The 16,011-nt window shown below is 50.6% G+C and overlaps 1 protein-coding gene across 1 annotated transcript in view; it reads left to right on the top strand.

Moving 5' to 3' along the window:
* Window positions 1-16,011, top strand: part of LOC142296903 (E3 ubiquitin-protein ligase TRIP12-like) — a 498,462-nt gene that overhangs the window by 285,691 nt on the left and 196,760 nt on the right. The window contains exons 19-21 of the mRNA XM_075341010.1: window positions 1,291-1,462; window positions 1,588-1,729; window positions 9,141-9,332. Coding sequence (XP_075197125.1) covers window positions 1,291-1,462; window positions 1,588-1,729; window positions 9,141-9,332 — 506 coding nt within the window. The remainder of the gene's footprint in view (window positions 1-1,290; window positions 1,463-1,587; window positions 1,730-9,140; window positions 9,333-16,011) is intronic.

Below are 16,011 nucleotides of genomic sequence, written 5' to 3'. Positions count from 1 at the left end.
TCGCTCCTGCAGCATCGCTCCTCCTATCAGTGCCGGCAGCAGTGCCGCTGGAGTGTGGAGTCGTCACCGTTCCCTGGAGCATTGCTCGTCCTCGTGTCTGTCTCTCAGCTGACCTGTGTGGAGACTAGCGCTGTGCACAGGGATGATGTCATCGCTGTGCTCACCGCTCTCTACACAGATCAGCGGGCCAGCAGACAGATCGCAATGCTGCAGACAATGGTGACGGGTGAGTATACTGATTCACTGTACTCTGCGCTGATGATGATGCCCGGGGACCAGTGAATACAGCCGCACATGATCACTCCAGGCTGTAGTTGCCAGGTGTGATCACGCGTGCCGGCTGTTAATTATGCGCGCATCCCCTGCCCATCATGCCTCCCACCTGTCAGCGCCGGCTTCAGCGCTGCGGGATGATGGGCGTGCATATGAAATGAGCAGGCCCACGTGGTCACGGCAGGCTGCTACAGCCTGCTCATGCCACCGATGACCCGCTCCACCGCAGCACCCTCATTCCCCGCAGCCACATTCAGACTATAAGACGCACCCCCCACTTTTCCCCAACATTTGGGGGGGGGAAGTACGTCTTATAGTCCGAAAAATACGGTATGCGCTCTCCCATGCTGAAAGTAAACTATCAATGCAGTCAAGCCGCTGGTCTGACCTGTCAATCTTCAGAAGCACCCTGCCTCCTGCTGCAGATCCAATAATATAATCCTTTAATGGTAATCTGTTTTGTCCACAACCACAATTAATATAGAGTCAATCTTGCATGTTCATAGTGTTACAATGCTGACCAGCTGCTTTACACCGACAATGGACACCGGTAGGCAATGAATATTATTCCTTCATGGAGCCTATGGTTTTAGCCGAAGTGGCACTAGATCCGCTTCATTCACCACTCACTATACTGTCAGTGGCCGCTGTATGCTCGCCCCGGCACTTTACGGTTCACTCTGATTCACATCTTTGCAGAGCAAGCTGACAATCCAAGTGTCGGGGTGAGCACACAGCCGCCGCTCACTGAGTGGTGACGGTACACACTCCGGTCTGGGCCCACATATATGGTTTAGAGCAGGCATCTCCTGGAAGGAATATAGAGTTTTTCCTTACAATAACTGCATTTTCAGTAAAATGGACGCATAACATAGGAATGATATAAACCTGTACATTAACCCTTAGTCTGCAAATTAGCAGCAGTGGGGACATTACACCATCCCTTTTTAAGTAGTTTACAGTATCTTATTGTTTAATATTCGTTGAAGCTAACTTTTCATGGTATTCTTATTTTAGCAAAAAGCTCAACAGCCACACAGACTGTAGAACCCTCATTTCTGGCTAGCTTAAATCCAAAAACTTGTGACAAATTGAGCACACAGTCAAATAGCAACATTATAGAGGCGCAGACAGCAGGAGTGAGTGGTTTGTCGAGATGGGCTGCCAAGGATACAATCTCCGACAACAGGTACCATAATCTGTCACTGTATTGACACGATGTATCAAGTCAGTGTGTTTTTAGTTACATGCTTTTTTATGGGTTTTGGTAATTCTCCGTTATGTTTCTTTTCTTCACCCCAATACTCTTTACAGCAAGCAAACTCAGGGATGGATCAAGCAGCAGGCACACAAGTGCGTGCAACGATATTTCAGCTCAGAGAATATGGATGGCAGCAATCCTGCACTAAATGTTCTTCAGAGACTCTGCAGTGCCACAGAGCAGCTCAACCTTCAGGTGCGGACACCACACTTTTCAGCAAATGAAACCTGAAAGTGTATTGTAGATCAATATATAACTTATGTCAAATCATTGTCAGAGGTGGGGAAGCTGTGGCCAGACAGATTTCACGAGAAGTATATTAGTGAGAACATGAAAGACCCAGGTGCGTCAGAGAGAGTCAGGCTTTACCAGCTCTGCTCTGGCCAATGTAGGGCTAGGTAAATGGGTTTTCATCATGAGGAAACCCCTTTATAAATGGTAATCTTTGGTTGTCTTCCTTGAGAAGCAGCTGGGGTATGTAATTTTTAGGAAAGTTGTTTCATTTTCAATCTGGTTAAAAATGTATAGATTCAGTGGAACCTCACTTAACGAGTAACCCAGTTAGTGAGTATTTCGCTTAACGAGCAAAGATTGCTGTAAATGTGTAACTCAGTTTACGAGCATGCTTTGCTGAACGAGCAAAACACTCACCGCACACACTTCCCGTTCCGTACATCCACCGCGCTCTAACCCACTCTTGTATTCCACACAAACACATACAAGCATCTACAAACACACACAAACACGCACGCAGACACACATATTATGCTCACCTTACCTTCCGATCCATCGCCGGCCTCATGGTTCTTGTAGTTCGCCGGTACAGGATGTGTATCGATAACCATCGTGACGAGGGAGGAACTTGCTCTGACAGCGGAAGTTCCTCCCTCGTCGCGATGGTTACCCAATACACATCCTGTACCGGCGAACTGCAAGATCCATGAGGCTGGCGATGGATCGGAAGGTAAGGTGAGCATAATATGTGTACCTTCCGTTCCATCGCTGGCTTCATGGTTCTTGTAGTTCGCCGCTACAGGATGTGTATCTGCAACCATCGCGACGAGGGAGGAACTTCCGCTGTCAGCCGCTACTCAAAGACAGCGCGCTGGCCAATCAGAGGCAAGCGTCTCCTGCCTTTGACGTCAGCGCTCTGGCAGTGGAAGTTCCTCCCTCGTCGCGATGGTTACCAGATACACATCATGTACCGGCGAACTGCTAGTTCCAGGAGGTCGGCAATGGAACGGAAGGTAAGGTAAGCATAATATGTATGTGTGCGTGCGTGTTTGTACATTTGTGGAATGGCACAATAGGGGACCAGGATAGGACATTTAACAAGTTGTGGAACGAATTGTCTGCATTGCAGTGATTTCCTATGGGAAATCTTGCTTTGCTGAACGAGTAACATGGTTAACAAGCACAGTCCCAGAACGGATTGTTCTCGTTAACCAAGGTTCCACTGTACAACTTTTTATTCTTTCTTTGTCGCTCCATTGGGAGACCCAGACAATTGGGTGTATAGCTTCTGCCTCCGGAGGCCACACAAAGTATTACACTTTAAAAAGTGTAACCCCTCCCCTCTGCCTATACACCCTCCCGTGCATCACGGGCTCCTCAGTTTTATGCTTTGTGTGGAAGGAGGCACACATCCACTCATGCATTCTCAGATTAGTTATATCGGTTGGAAGAAAAGTGGGCCCCCACGGGGCCCCCGGCATGTTCCCTTCTCACCCCACTAAGTCGGCGGTGCTGTTAAGGTTGAGGTACCCATTGCGGGTACAAAGGCCGGAGCCTCATGCCGTCTCCTTCACCATCCCTTAGCGGCTCTGGGAGAAGTGGGATCCTGACCGGTCATCCATTCACTGGGACCGTGCTCCCTCCGCAGCCCCTCTGGGAATCTGTCGGACAGGAGTTTGTTTATTCTCAGGGACCGGGCCCTGCATCACTCAGGTACTCTGTATACCCATGGGGGATGTGCATTGAGCGCCTTCATCCCGGACGCTGCAGCAGCTGCTTATTAATGATGGCCGGCGGACTTCCGCGCCGACCGCGCCTGTTTGTCGGCCGCGGTCTTAAATTTAGTCCCCGGCTTCAAATGCGGCCTAGTAGCAAAACTCCCGCCCCCGGGCCTGTCTATCAGGGGTAAGGGCGGGACGGCCGGCCTGACGTCGGCTGTGAGGGCCGGAGAATCCTGTATGTTTCCTCCCCCTCACTGATCACTGTGGGGACTCCAGATTCCCGCACTTTTCTAACGCCGCCCACGGCTCCACTCCTCCCCTGAGAGCTCCGGCAGCCATTTCCTCGGCATTCTGCCTGTGGAGGATTTCCTGGAAAGAGCTCTGCACGCTGGGAGACCTAAGGCAGGGAATCTGGAGGACACACACACTCCGCTTTTTAGCGGTCGGTAAGCCACACCGGTCACCCGGTGCTGGTCCCCTTAGGGTGCCGGAATAGATACTATATATATAGTTATATATTTCTGTTCGGTCGGGCTGTATACCCTTCCCATATACCCTCAGTGATCACTCTCCTAGGAGACAACAGCATGTCGTCCACAAGGAGCAAGGGTGCCAAGGCACAGGGTTATTTTGCGACCTGTACCTCTTGTGCAGCTAAGTTACCTGCGGGTTCCACCTACCCTCACTGTGAGCAATGCTCAACCCCTGTTGTGCTTCCTCAACCCGAGCCTCGGTCACTAGTGGGCCCCTCGGCTCAGGTAGAACCCCTTGGTCCCCCTGTCCAGGCGGCAGGGACAGAGTTTGCAGTTTTTGCTGAAAAACTCTCTGAGTCATTTTCACAATCCATGGCTCAGTCTATGGACAAATGGTCTGCCAAGCTGCTTGAAGCTTTGCAGTCCAGACCGGTCCTTACACAGGCCCCGGCCCCTGTTGGATCTTCTCCTCCAGGCCCATCTCTGTCCGCGCCGCAGCACGTTCCCAGGGGGGGCCCTAGGTCTCACGTGGAGGACTCCGGCCCGGACCACAGTCCCAGACCGGCTAAGCGAGCCCGCTGGGAATCTTCCCCGACTTCTTCACGCTGCTCGGCTTCCCTGCGTGAGGACTCTCTGGAGGACGAGGCGGACGTTGCAGCTCAGGACTCTGACACTGACGTTGCTCTCAATCTTGATACACCTGAAGGGGACGCCAAAGTAAATGACCTTATGTAGTCCATCAACCAGGTGTTAGATATCCCTCCCCCGCCGCCACCTGTAGAGGAGTCGACTTCTCAGCAGGAGAAACACCAGTTTCGGTTCCCTAAACGTACACGGAGTGCGTTTTTCGATCACTCTAACTTCAGAGATGCTGTCCAGAAGCCCAGAGCGGTTCCGGACAAGCGCTTTACTAAGCGCCTTACTGACACACGTTACCCCTTCCCTCCTGACGTTGTCAAGGGTTGGGCTCAATGTCCCAAGGTGGATCCCCCAGTCTCTAGATTGGCGGCTAGATCTGTGGTATCGGTTGCAGATGGATCATCGCTAAAGGATGCCATTGACAGGCAGATAGAGCTCCTGGTGAAATCCATCTATGAAGCCACGGGCGCGTCTTTTGCCCCGGCATTTGCAGCCGTGTGGGCACTACAAGCTATCTCAGCTTGTCTGGCTGAGATTAATGCAGTCACACGTAATTCTGCTCCGCAGGTTGCGTCTCTGACTTCTCAAGCGTCAGCTTTTTCTTCCTACGCCATGAACGCAGTCCTAGACTCTGCCAGCCGTACAGCGGTGGCATCCGCTAACTCTGTGGCAGTCCGCAGGGCCATGTGGCTGCGCGAATGGAAGGCAGACTCTGCTTCCAAGAGGTTCTTAACCGGTTTGCCGTTTGCTGGCGACCGCTTCTTTGGCGAACGATTGGATGAGATTATTAAGGAATCCAAGGGAAATGACTCCTCCTTACCCCAGTCCAAACCAAAGAGACCTCAGCAACGGAAAATACAATCGAGGTTTCGGTCCTTTCGTCCCTCCGCCAAGCCACAATCCTCTTCGTCCAGCAGGCTGGAGAAAGGCCAGAGGAACTCCTATGCGTGGCGGTCCAAGTCACGCCCCCAAAAGGCCGCAGGAGGCACTGCTTCCAAGGCGGCCTCCTCATGACTCTCGGCATCCCCGAACCGCATCCTCGGTCGGTGGCAGGCTCTCCCGCTTTTGCGACGCCTGGTGGCCACATGTTCAAGACCGATGGGTGAGAGACATTCTGTCTCACGGTTACAGGATAGAGTTCAGCTCTCGTCCCCCGACTCGTTTCTTTAGAACATCTCCGCCCCCCGAGCGAGCCGATGCACTTTTTCAGGCGGTGAACGCTCTGAAGACAGAAGGAGTTGTGATCCCGGTTCCCCTCCAGGAACATGGTCGCGGCTTTTACTCCAACTTGTTCGTGGTGCCAAAGAAGGACGGTTCATTCCGTCCCGTCCTGGACCTCAAACTGCTCAACAGACATGTGAGCACCAGACGGTTTCGGATGGAATCTCTCCGCTCTGTCATCGCTTCGATGTCACAAGGAGACTTCCTAGCATCGATCGACATCAAGGATGCTTATCTCCATGTGCCGATCGCACCCGAACATCAACGCTTTTTGCGTTTCGCCATCGGGGACGAACACCTTCAGTTCGTGGCATTGCCTTTCGGCCTGGCGACAGCCCCACGGGTGTTCACCAAGGTCATGGCATCTGTTGTGGCGGTCCTACACTCTCAGGGCCACTCGGTGATTCCCTACTTAGACGATCTTCTGGTCAGGGCACCCTCTCAGATGGCGTGTCAAAACAGCCTTTCCGTCGCTCTGGCGACTCTCCAGCAGTTCGGGTGGATCATCAACTTCCCAAAATCCAAGTTGACACCGACCCAATCACTGACGTACCTTGGGATGGAGTTTCATACTCAGTCAGCAGTAGTCATGCTACCGCTGGACAAACAGCTTTCGCTGCAGGCAGGGGTGCAATCTCTTCTTCGGGGTCAGTCACACCCCTTGAGGCGCCTCATGCACTTCCTGGGGAAGATGGTGGCAGCGATGGAGGCAGTGCCCTTCGCGCAATTCCATCTGCGGCCACTCCAGTGGGACATTCTCCGCAAATGGGACAGGAGGTCGACTTCACTCGACAGGAACGTCTCTCTTTCCCTTGCAACCAAGACGTCACTTCAGTGGTGGCTCCTTCCCAACTCTCTATCGCAGGGAAAATCCTTCCTACCCCCCACCTGGGCTGTGGTCACGACGGACGCGAGCCTGTCAGGGTGGGGGGCGGTTTTTCTCCACCACAGGGCTCAGGGAACCTGGACTCCGATAGAGTCATCCCTTCAGATCAATATTCTGGAGATAAGGGCAGTGTATCTAGCCCTATTGGCCTTTCATCGGTGGCTGGAGGGCAGGCAGATCCGGATCCAGTCGGACAACGCCACTGCCGTCGCATACATCAACCACCAGGGCGGCACTCGCAGTCGTCAAGCCTTCCAGGAAGTCCGACGAATTCTGCAGTTGGTGGAAGCCACAGCTTCCACCATCTCCGCAGTTCTCATCCCGGGTGTAGAAAACTGGGAGCAGATTTTCTCAGCCGACAGGGCATGGACGTGGGGGAATGGTCTCTGCACCCAGACGTGTTTCGAGAGATCTGTCGCCGCTGGGGAACGCCGGACATCGATCTCATGGCGTCACGGCACAACAACAAGGTCCCGGCATTCATGGCACGGTCTCAAAATCACAGAGCTCTGGCGGCGGACGCATTAGTTCAGGATTGGTCGCAGTTTCGACTGCCCTATGTATTTCCTCCTCTGGCGATGCTGCCCAGAGTCCTGCGCAAACTCAGGTCCGACTGTCGTCGCGCCATTCTCGTCGCCCCAGATTGGCCGAGGCGGTCGTGGTACCCGGATCTGTGGCACCTCACGGTGGGTCAAACGTGGGCGTTCCCAGACCGCCCAGACTTGCTGTCTCAAGGGCCGTTTTTTCCATCTCAATTCTGCGGCCCTCAACCTGACTGTGTGGCCATTGAGTCCTGGCTCCTAGCGTCCTCAGGGTTATCTCAAGATGTCATTGCCACTATGAGACAGGCCAGGAAACCAATGTCCGCCAAGATCTATCACAGGTCTTGGAGGATCTTCTTAGCCTGGTGCTCTGATAAGGGTTTTACCCCCTGGCCCTTTGCCTTACCTACTTTTCTTTCATTCCTTCAATCCGGAATGGACAAGGGTTTGTCTCTCGGCTCTCTCAAGGGACAAGTATCGGCGCTATCCGTATTTTTTCAAAAGCGTCTAACCAGGCTTCCGCAGGTCCGCACGTTCCTGCAAGGAGTTTGCCACATAGTCCCACCTTACAAGCGTCCGCTGGAACCCTGGGATCTTAACAGGGTGCTAACGGCTCTTCAGAAACCACCTTTCGAGCCGCTGCGGGATGTCTCTTTATCACGTCTTTCGCAGAAGGTGGCATTTCTAGTGGCAGTTACATCGCTCCGTAGAGTGTCGGAGCTGGCAGTGCTGTCATGCAAAGCCCCCTTCCTGGTTTTTCACCAGGATAAGGTGGTTCTGCGTCCGGTTCCTGAATTTCTCCCTAAGGTGGTATCCCCTTTTCATCTCAATCAGGATATCTCCTTACCTTCATTTTGCCCTCATCCAGTTCACCAATGTGAAAAGGATTTGCACTCGTTAGATCTGGTGAGAGCACTCCGGCTCTACGTGTCTCGCACGGCGCCCCTGCGCCGTTCAGATGCGCTCTTTGTCCTTGTCGCTGGCCAGCGTAAGGGTTCGCAAGCTTCCAAGTCAACCTTGGCTCGGTGGATCAAGGAACCGATTCTTGAAGCCTACCGTTCTTCTGGGCTTCCGCTTCCTTTGGGGCTGAAAGCCCATTCTACCAGAGCCGTGGGTGCGTCCTGGGCATTGCGGCACCGGGCTACGGCTCAGCAGGTTTGTCAGGCAGCTACCTGGTCTAGTCTGCACACTTTCACGAAACACTATCAGGTGCATACCTATGCTTCGGCAGACGCCAGTCTAGGTAGGCGAGTCCTTCAGGCGGCGGTTGCCCACCTGTAAGAGGGGGTCGTTTTCGGCTCTTTTTTATCGAGGTATTCTTTTACCCACCCAGGGACTGCTTTTGGACGTCCCAATTGTCTGGGTCTCCCAATGGAGCGACAAAGAAGAAGGGAATTTTGTTTACTTACCGTAAATTCCTTTTCTTCTAGCTCCTATTGGGAGACCCAGCACCCGCCCCTGTTCCCTTCGGGCTGTTTGTTCTTTTGTGTACACATGTTGTTCATGTTGAATTGTTCTTTTGGTTCATGGTTTTCAGTTCTCCGAACATCCTTCGGATTGAATTTACCTTAGACCAATTTATAAGTTTCCTCCTTCCTGCTTTTGCACCAAAACTGAGGAGCCCGTGATGCACGGGAGGGTGTATAGGCAGAGGGGAGGGGTTACACTTTTTAAAGTGTAATACTTTGTGTGGCCTCCGGAGGCAGAAGCTATACACCCAATTGTCTGGGTCTCCCAATAGGAGCTAGAAGAAAAGGAATTTACGGTAAGTAAACAAAATTCCCTTCTTTGCAATTACTCCTATATATAGCTAGACCTTTTATTGTATTCTTTGGTTTGTGTTATTGTGGATATATGCCTTTTTGTACTTTTTTTCTCTATTATGCCCAGGTGGATGGTGGCGTTGAGTGCCTTGTAGAAATCCGGAGCCTTGTCTCAGAGTGGGATGTTTCTGGTTTTGAAATCCTGCACAGTGATTTTGTGAAACAACTACTTCTGTACTTGACTTCTAAGAGTGAAAAAGATGCTGTTAGCAGAGATATGCGACTAAAAAGATTCTTACATGTCTTCTTTGGTTCTCCGGTAGGACACTAGAATGTTTATTTCCCTCACAAGTTCTGTTCTTATAGGAGCCAATCAAGGGTGAGGGTGGTTTTTGGTGATTAACTGTTTGACAACCACATCTTGATTGCTTTAGTTGCCAGACAGTATGTTTGTTAGAAATACAGGATAAAGTTGTCAGATGGTAAATTATTCATGAGCTAAGTATCAGTGCCTGGATGGAAACACATTGAACAGAGATGCAGTGTGTACATCCATTCATTGTTCTAGCAGCCACTGACTGGTAGAGATGAGCGAACCTGAGGCTCAAGGTTCAGAAACCGAGCTCCAAAAAACAAGGTTAGAGCAAGTGACAAGTCCGAACCTCTCTAGTCAGCAGCGCTGTACTTGGGTATGAGTGATGCATAGTGATCAGATTTAGTGTACACACACAAACCACTCCTCCTCCCCCCTTCCCCCCAAAAAATATTAAATTCTGCCCAGGAAGTGTTTTGCTAATGACCCATAAGTAAAACACTTCCGGGGCAGGGTTTATAAAAAAAATAAAATGAAAAAAAAAAATTGGGGGGTGTTGTATGTGTACACTATATCTGATCGCACTGATTTTACCCCAAATGTTAGCCGCTCAAACACGTCACGCGGCTCGCACAGGGCTGTCCATTACTCATACCCAAGAACAGCGCTGCTCGCCTGAGAGGTTCAGACTCGTCTCTCGCTCGAACCTGAACCTTGATTTTGAAGCTCGGTTTCCAAATATCGAGCCTCAGGTTTGCTCATCTCTACTGACAGGTACTGCAGAACAGCTGCTTCTCAAGAGCAAAGGATCTGATCGTCAAAGCCACGCTACAACCAGAGACATGCATTATAACTGCATTCAAAGTGCTGATATCGGTCCGCCACTGCCTATAACAATAAGGATAGGTCATCAATATTTTGTGACCGGAGAACTTTTAAGCTCAGAGGTGGACAGAGGGCAGCAATATTTCACAAGTCAAATAATACCATTACAAAATTTATGTGAAGTTGCATTTTATAAGAAATACATGTAAAGTGTTATTCCCATCCGATCCCGAGATAGGGCCTCTGAAATATAGTCATTGTCTATAGAACTGCTGGACATGGGCAAGTATAGTGCGTTTTTGTCACCACCTCTAGATCATTGAGGGTCCCAGCCCTTACCCTCAGTAATCTGCAGTCTGTATATTAGCTGATTACAAAAAAAAGACAGTTTGCACTCTGAAATGCAAAAGCATAAAAACTATGAACGTAAGAATATAGACATGCATTACTGCTAAAAGAAATCTAAGAAAATTTATAGAGATATTTAGCATAAAAAAGGGCCATTTTTATATCTGCCCAGTCACCACGTCATGGCATACCTCTTACACTGGGTACCAACTCTGTATTGAAGCCTCTCTCTGGGTTTAAAAACCTCCCGTGTATGGGCAAGTAGGAACCTACTATAATGGATAAAATCACCTATGGTTAGTGGGGGAGGAGTGCACAGTCAAAAGGTATGACCCCCATTGATCTAAACAAAAAGACTTACTGTACTCCAAAACTGCAATGTGAACAGGTGCATAACTGAATATGACATAAAATACAAAAAGAGACAGTTTGCATTCTGAAATGCTAAAGCATGGAAACCATGAATGTAAGAATATAGATATGCATTACTGCTAAAGGAAATCTAAGAAAAAATGAGATATTTAGCATACAAAAACAGCCATTTCTCTGACTCCTCATTATGGGACACAGGAACACAGGATCATGGGTGTTATGCTGCTTATCCATAGGAGGACACTAAGTAGATGCAAAGATGTTAGCTCCTCCCCTGCAGTATACACCCCCTGGCCCAGCCAGGCTACTTCAGTTTTATCTTAGTGTCTATAGGAGGCACATCTCTGCAGACTACTGCAGCAAGAATTTTTTTGTTTTTAGAGGGCGACGGTTTCCTTCGGGGACCGATTTCCCAAAACCATCAATAGGCGGGAACGCGGAGTGTCCCCTCCCCGTACCCCCTCCTGCGACGCTGGATCCTGGGCTGTTACTCACTGGACGACGGGTCTCACAGGCACCGATTTTCCAGAGCCCAGAGCAGATGAAAACTTCCTCAGTCCCTCTTGCAGGCTCTGAGTTGATACACGCTTTGCACCAGCGTGACCAGGCAGCAAGCGTCAGACTGCTATCTCCACAGGAGCTGAGGTGAGATCCTTCCGATTTCCAGAGCAGATGAAAACTTCCTCAGTTCCTCTGGCAGGCTCTGAGTTGATATAAGCTCTGTGACCGGGCACAACAGGCGTCAGAATATCCACACTGACTCCCTGACAGGAATTGGAGCAAAGGTCACACTGACTGGATTGGGCTGATTGCAGACTCCTGCATAGCATTCCACCTGTGGTTGGGGGACGGGGAGAGCCCCCAGGACTCAGTGCACCTGCAGCTGCGGTACACTTATAAAGTTTTTTCTGTCCACCATTGCTGTGCAGGGCTGGAGTGGGGAAGGGGAGTCCCTTCCCACCATTTTTTTTTTTATTATATTTTCTCATGCCTTCTTGTCAGAGCTAAGCCCCGCCCCCTCCGACACTCGATAAGCCACGCCCCCTCACGAAAGCGAGCGTACCTCTCCTCACACAGGAGCCCTGCAGAGCATTGCTCCCTCTTGTTGTGATCAGACCCTGTGGGCGTCTCTCAGAGCTGGCTTCCTCCTTCCCACAAGAACTGGGACGAAGGAGGACTTACTTGCACATTAGCTCTGCAGAGCATTGCTCCCTCATTACAATCAGAGTTTGTGGCTCATCAGCCAGAGGCCGCAGTGACATGTTTTATGCCCTGCACAACTACAGCAACAACTATAAGACTTTTTTAATGTATCCTGCCACGCGTAGGTCAATCGGCAGGGAGGTACCAGCAGCAAGACAGCTTATTTCAAGGTCCTCAGGATCCTCACCTGGGCCGAATCGATGGGGGTCTGTGTTTTTAGCGTTACACATACCGGGAGTAGAGAACTGGGTGGCGGACCTTCTAAGTCGCCAAGGCCTGGCCGCCGGAGAGTGTTTTCTCCACCCAGAAGTGTTACCACACATCTGCACTCGCTGGGGTACACCAGACGTAGATCTAATGGCCTCAAGGTTGAACGCAAAGGTACCCGCGTTCTTAGCCAGGTCACGTGATCCACAGTCCATCGGCGCGGATGCTCTAGTCTCCTGAAGTCGCTTCCGTCTACCTTACATGTTTTTCGCCTCTGCCCCTGCTGCCGCAAGTAATCAGGAAGATCAAGGCAGAAGGAGTCCCGGTGATACTAATAGCACCGGACTAGCCCAGGTGCGCCTGGTATGCCGAATTAGTACAATTGATCATGGCGCCTTGTAAGCATCCCAGACCTGCTGACCCAAGGGCCCATTTCCCATCAGAACTCCAGAGCCCTGAAGTTTACGGCCTGGCCATTGAGACCTGGACTTTAACCTGAGCGAGATTCTCTCCCGCGGTCATCTCCACCATGTACAGTGCTCGAAAGCTGGCCTTCATCCCGTATTTACCACCGTACGTGGAAAACTTTCCTTTCCCAGTGCAGGGAATCTAAAGCCCGCTACACACGCTTCAATATATCTCACAATCCGTCGTTGGGGTCAAATTGTAAGTGACGCACATCCGGCATCGTTTGTAAGGTATCTGCGTGTGACATCTACGTGCGATCAGGATTGAACGCAAAACCGTTCATCGCAAACACATCGTATCTTTGTCTAGAATTGAGCGTTTTGTTGCATGAACCTAGTCAATTGTAACGTGTGACATCCCTCATACGATTTAGGTGTCTGATGCTATGTGCGCAGGTGTGCGCTCTGCACCGCAGCTTAAAAAAGGTCCGCTTCAGAGCGCAGCTGAAAAGCTGCGTTCTGAAGCGCCTCACAATGTCTGTCATTCAGTAATCTCTGTCAGTCGGTCACTATCTCTGTCCCTCTCTCTCTGTCCATGTCAGTCTATCCCTCCCCCCCCCTCTCTCATACTCACTGATCCCCGATCCCCGGCGCGGCGCTGCACAGCATTCACACTGCTCCGGCGGCTTTTACTGTTTTGAAAAAGCCGGCCGCCCATTAAACAATCTTGTATTCCCTGCTTTCCCCGCCCACCGGCGCCTATGATTGGTTACAGTGAGGCACGCCCCCACGCTGAGTGACAGGTGTCACACTGCACCCAATCACAGCAGCCGGTGGGCGTGTCTATACTGTGCAGTGAAATAAATAATTAAATAATTAAAAAAACGGCGTGCGGTCCCCCCCAATTTTAAAACCAGCCAGATAAAGCCATACGGCTGAAGGCTGGTATTCTCAGGATGGGGAGCTCCACGTTATGGGGAGCCCCCCAGCCTAACAATATCAGCCAACAGCCGCCCAGAATTGCCGCATACATTATATGCGACAGTTCTGGGACTGTACCCGGCTCTTCCCGATTTGCCCTGGTGCGTTGGCAAATCGGGGTAATAAGGAGTTATTGGCAGCCCATAGCTGCCACTAAATCCTAGATTAAACATGTCAGGCGTCTATGAGACACCTTCCATGATTAATCTGTAAATTACAGTAAATAAACACACACACCCGAAAAAATCCTTTATTAGAAATAAAAAACACAAACATATAGCCTGGTTAACCACTTTAATCAGGCCAAAAAAGCCCTCCATGTCCGGCGTAATTCAGGATGGTCCAGCGTCGCTTCCAGCGCTGCTGCATGGAGGTGACCGGAGCTGCAGCAGACACCGCCGCTCCTGTCACCTCCACACAGCAACTGAAGACAGCCGCGCGATCAGCTGAGCTGTCACTGAGGTTACCCGCTGTCACTGGATCCAGTGATAACCTAGATAAATACGAGATTGTTTAATGAGCGGCCGACTTTTTCAAAATAGTAAAAGCCGCCGGAGCAGTGTGAATGCCGTGCAGCGCCGGGGATCGGTGAGTATATGAGAGAGGGCTGCTCAATTCAGTTACTCAGGAGTTTAGCGGTCACCGGTGGGTCCTTCACTGGTGACCGCTAATCAGGGCGCAACACAGACAGAGCCGCAGCATGACAATGAAGTCGGGTGAAGTTCACCCGAGTTCATTCTGACAGTGCGGCTCTTTCTGTGTCTGCTGTCATCGGCCAGTCAGCTCTGCTACATGGCTGTCTGTGTCTGCTGTCAGCGGCCATGTAGCAGAGCTGAATGGCAGATGACATAGTAAAAACGCATCCCTACACATTACACACGCTTGTCAAGTCAATAAATAAAAAAAAAAAAAAAGGTGCCCGATGCATACGTCACAGAACACATGATCTAAAGGATCGCACACAAAATTGATCAATTTAACATAGACTACTAACGCTCGTGTGACAGCAAATGAATGACCTACGTGCAATCTCATAAGATCCCGTATGCAACCTGGGCGTGTCACATCGCAAATGCGATTGTACAACTAATTGAAACGTGTAAAGCAGGCTTAATGTCCAACCTATGCCTCTGGCGATCCCCAGAATTCTTGATTTTTTTGCAGTCAGGTTGCAAAAGGGGTTGGCCCTCACCTCCCTTAAGGGGCAGGTTTCATCTCTCTCAATATTCTATCAATACCGCCTAGCTTGCAATCCGCAAGTCAAGACTTTCCTCAAGGGCGTTTCCCATCTAGTTCCCCCGTATAAACGGCCGCTGGACCCATGGGACCTCAATCTCGTTTTTGACGGTATCCAGGGTCCCCCTTTGAACCTTTTAAGGAATCTTCTCTTGCTCTTCTCTCCTGGAAGGTAAGATTCTTAGTGGCGATCACGTCCATCAGACAAGTTTCGGAACTGGCAACACTCTCTTGCCACGAACCCTTTCTGATCTTTCATCAGGACAAGGTGGTTCTACGCCCCCTTCCGGATTTTCTTCCGAAGGTTACTTCCCCGTTTCATATGAACGAGGACATTGTTCTGCCTTCCTTTTGTCCACACCCAGTCCATAGGGTGGAAAGGTTCCTATATTCGCTAGACCTTGTGAGGGCTCTCAGATATTACGTACCTAGGACAGCCCCTTTAGGAACATGGACTCCTTGTTCGTCATTCCTGAAAGGCCTAAGAAAGGAGATGCAGCTTCATAGGCAACGCTGGCTTGCTGGATTCGCTCTGCGATCCAGGAGGTCTACCGCTCGCAACCCAAGCCCATTCCTAGTGGGCTGCGGACTTATTCCACGCGAGCAATTGGCGCCTCTTGGGCCATTAGGCATCAGGCTTCAGTGGAACAGGGGTGTAAGGCTGCGACCTGGTCTTGCCTATATACTTTTTCAAAGCATTACCGAGTCCATACCCAGGCTTCGGCTGAGGCGAACCTAGGTAGGAAAATTCTGCAAACGATAGTGGAGCACCTATGTCAGTAGGTGCTCCTGGCTATCTGGGACTGGTTCCTAGTCCTTGGGTTGCGTTGTTTGTTTACCCACCCAGGGACTGCTTTAGAACGTCCCATGGTCCTGTGTCCCCCAATGAGGCGTCAGAGAAAAACGGATTTTTGTGTACTCACCGTAAAATCGTTTTCTCTTAGCCATCATTGGGGGACACAGCACCCTCCCTGTTGCCCTGTTGGGCCTTAGCTTTTTTCTCTCTCAGTACTATTTTGTTATGAGTATTCACTCACGTTTTTTGTTACTTGTTTTCCTACTGCTTGTGTACTAAAACTGAAGTAGCCTGGCTGGGCCAGGGGGTG

The sequence above is a fragment of the Anomaloglossus baeobatrachus genome, chromosome 3 (assembly GCF_048569485.1).
Source record: "Anomaloglossus baeobatrachus isolate aAnoBae1 chromosome 3, aAnoBae1.hap1, whole genome shotgun sequence".
In the NCBI taxonomy this organism is placed as follows: domain Eukaryota; kingdom Metazoa; phylum Chordata; class Amphibia; order Anura; family Aromobatidae; genus Anomaloglossus; species Anomaloglossus baeobatrachus.
This window is presented reverse-complemented; position numbering and strand designations above follow the sequence as displayed.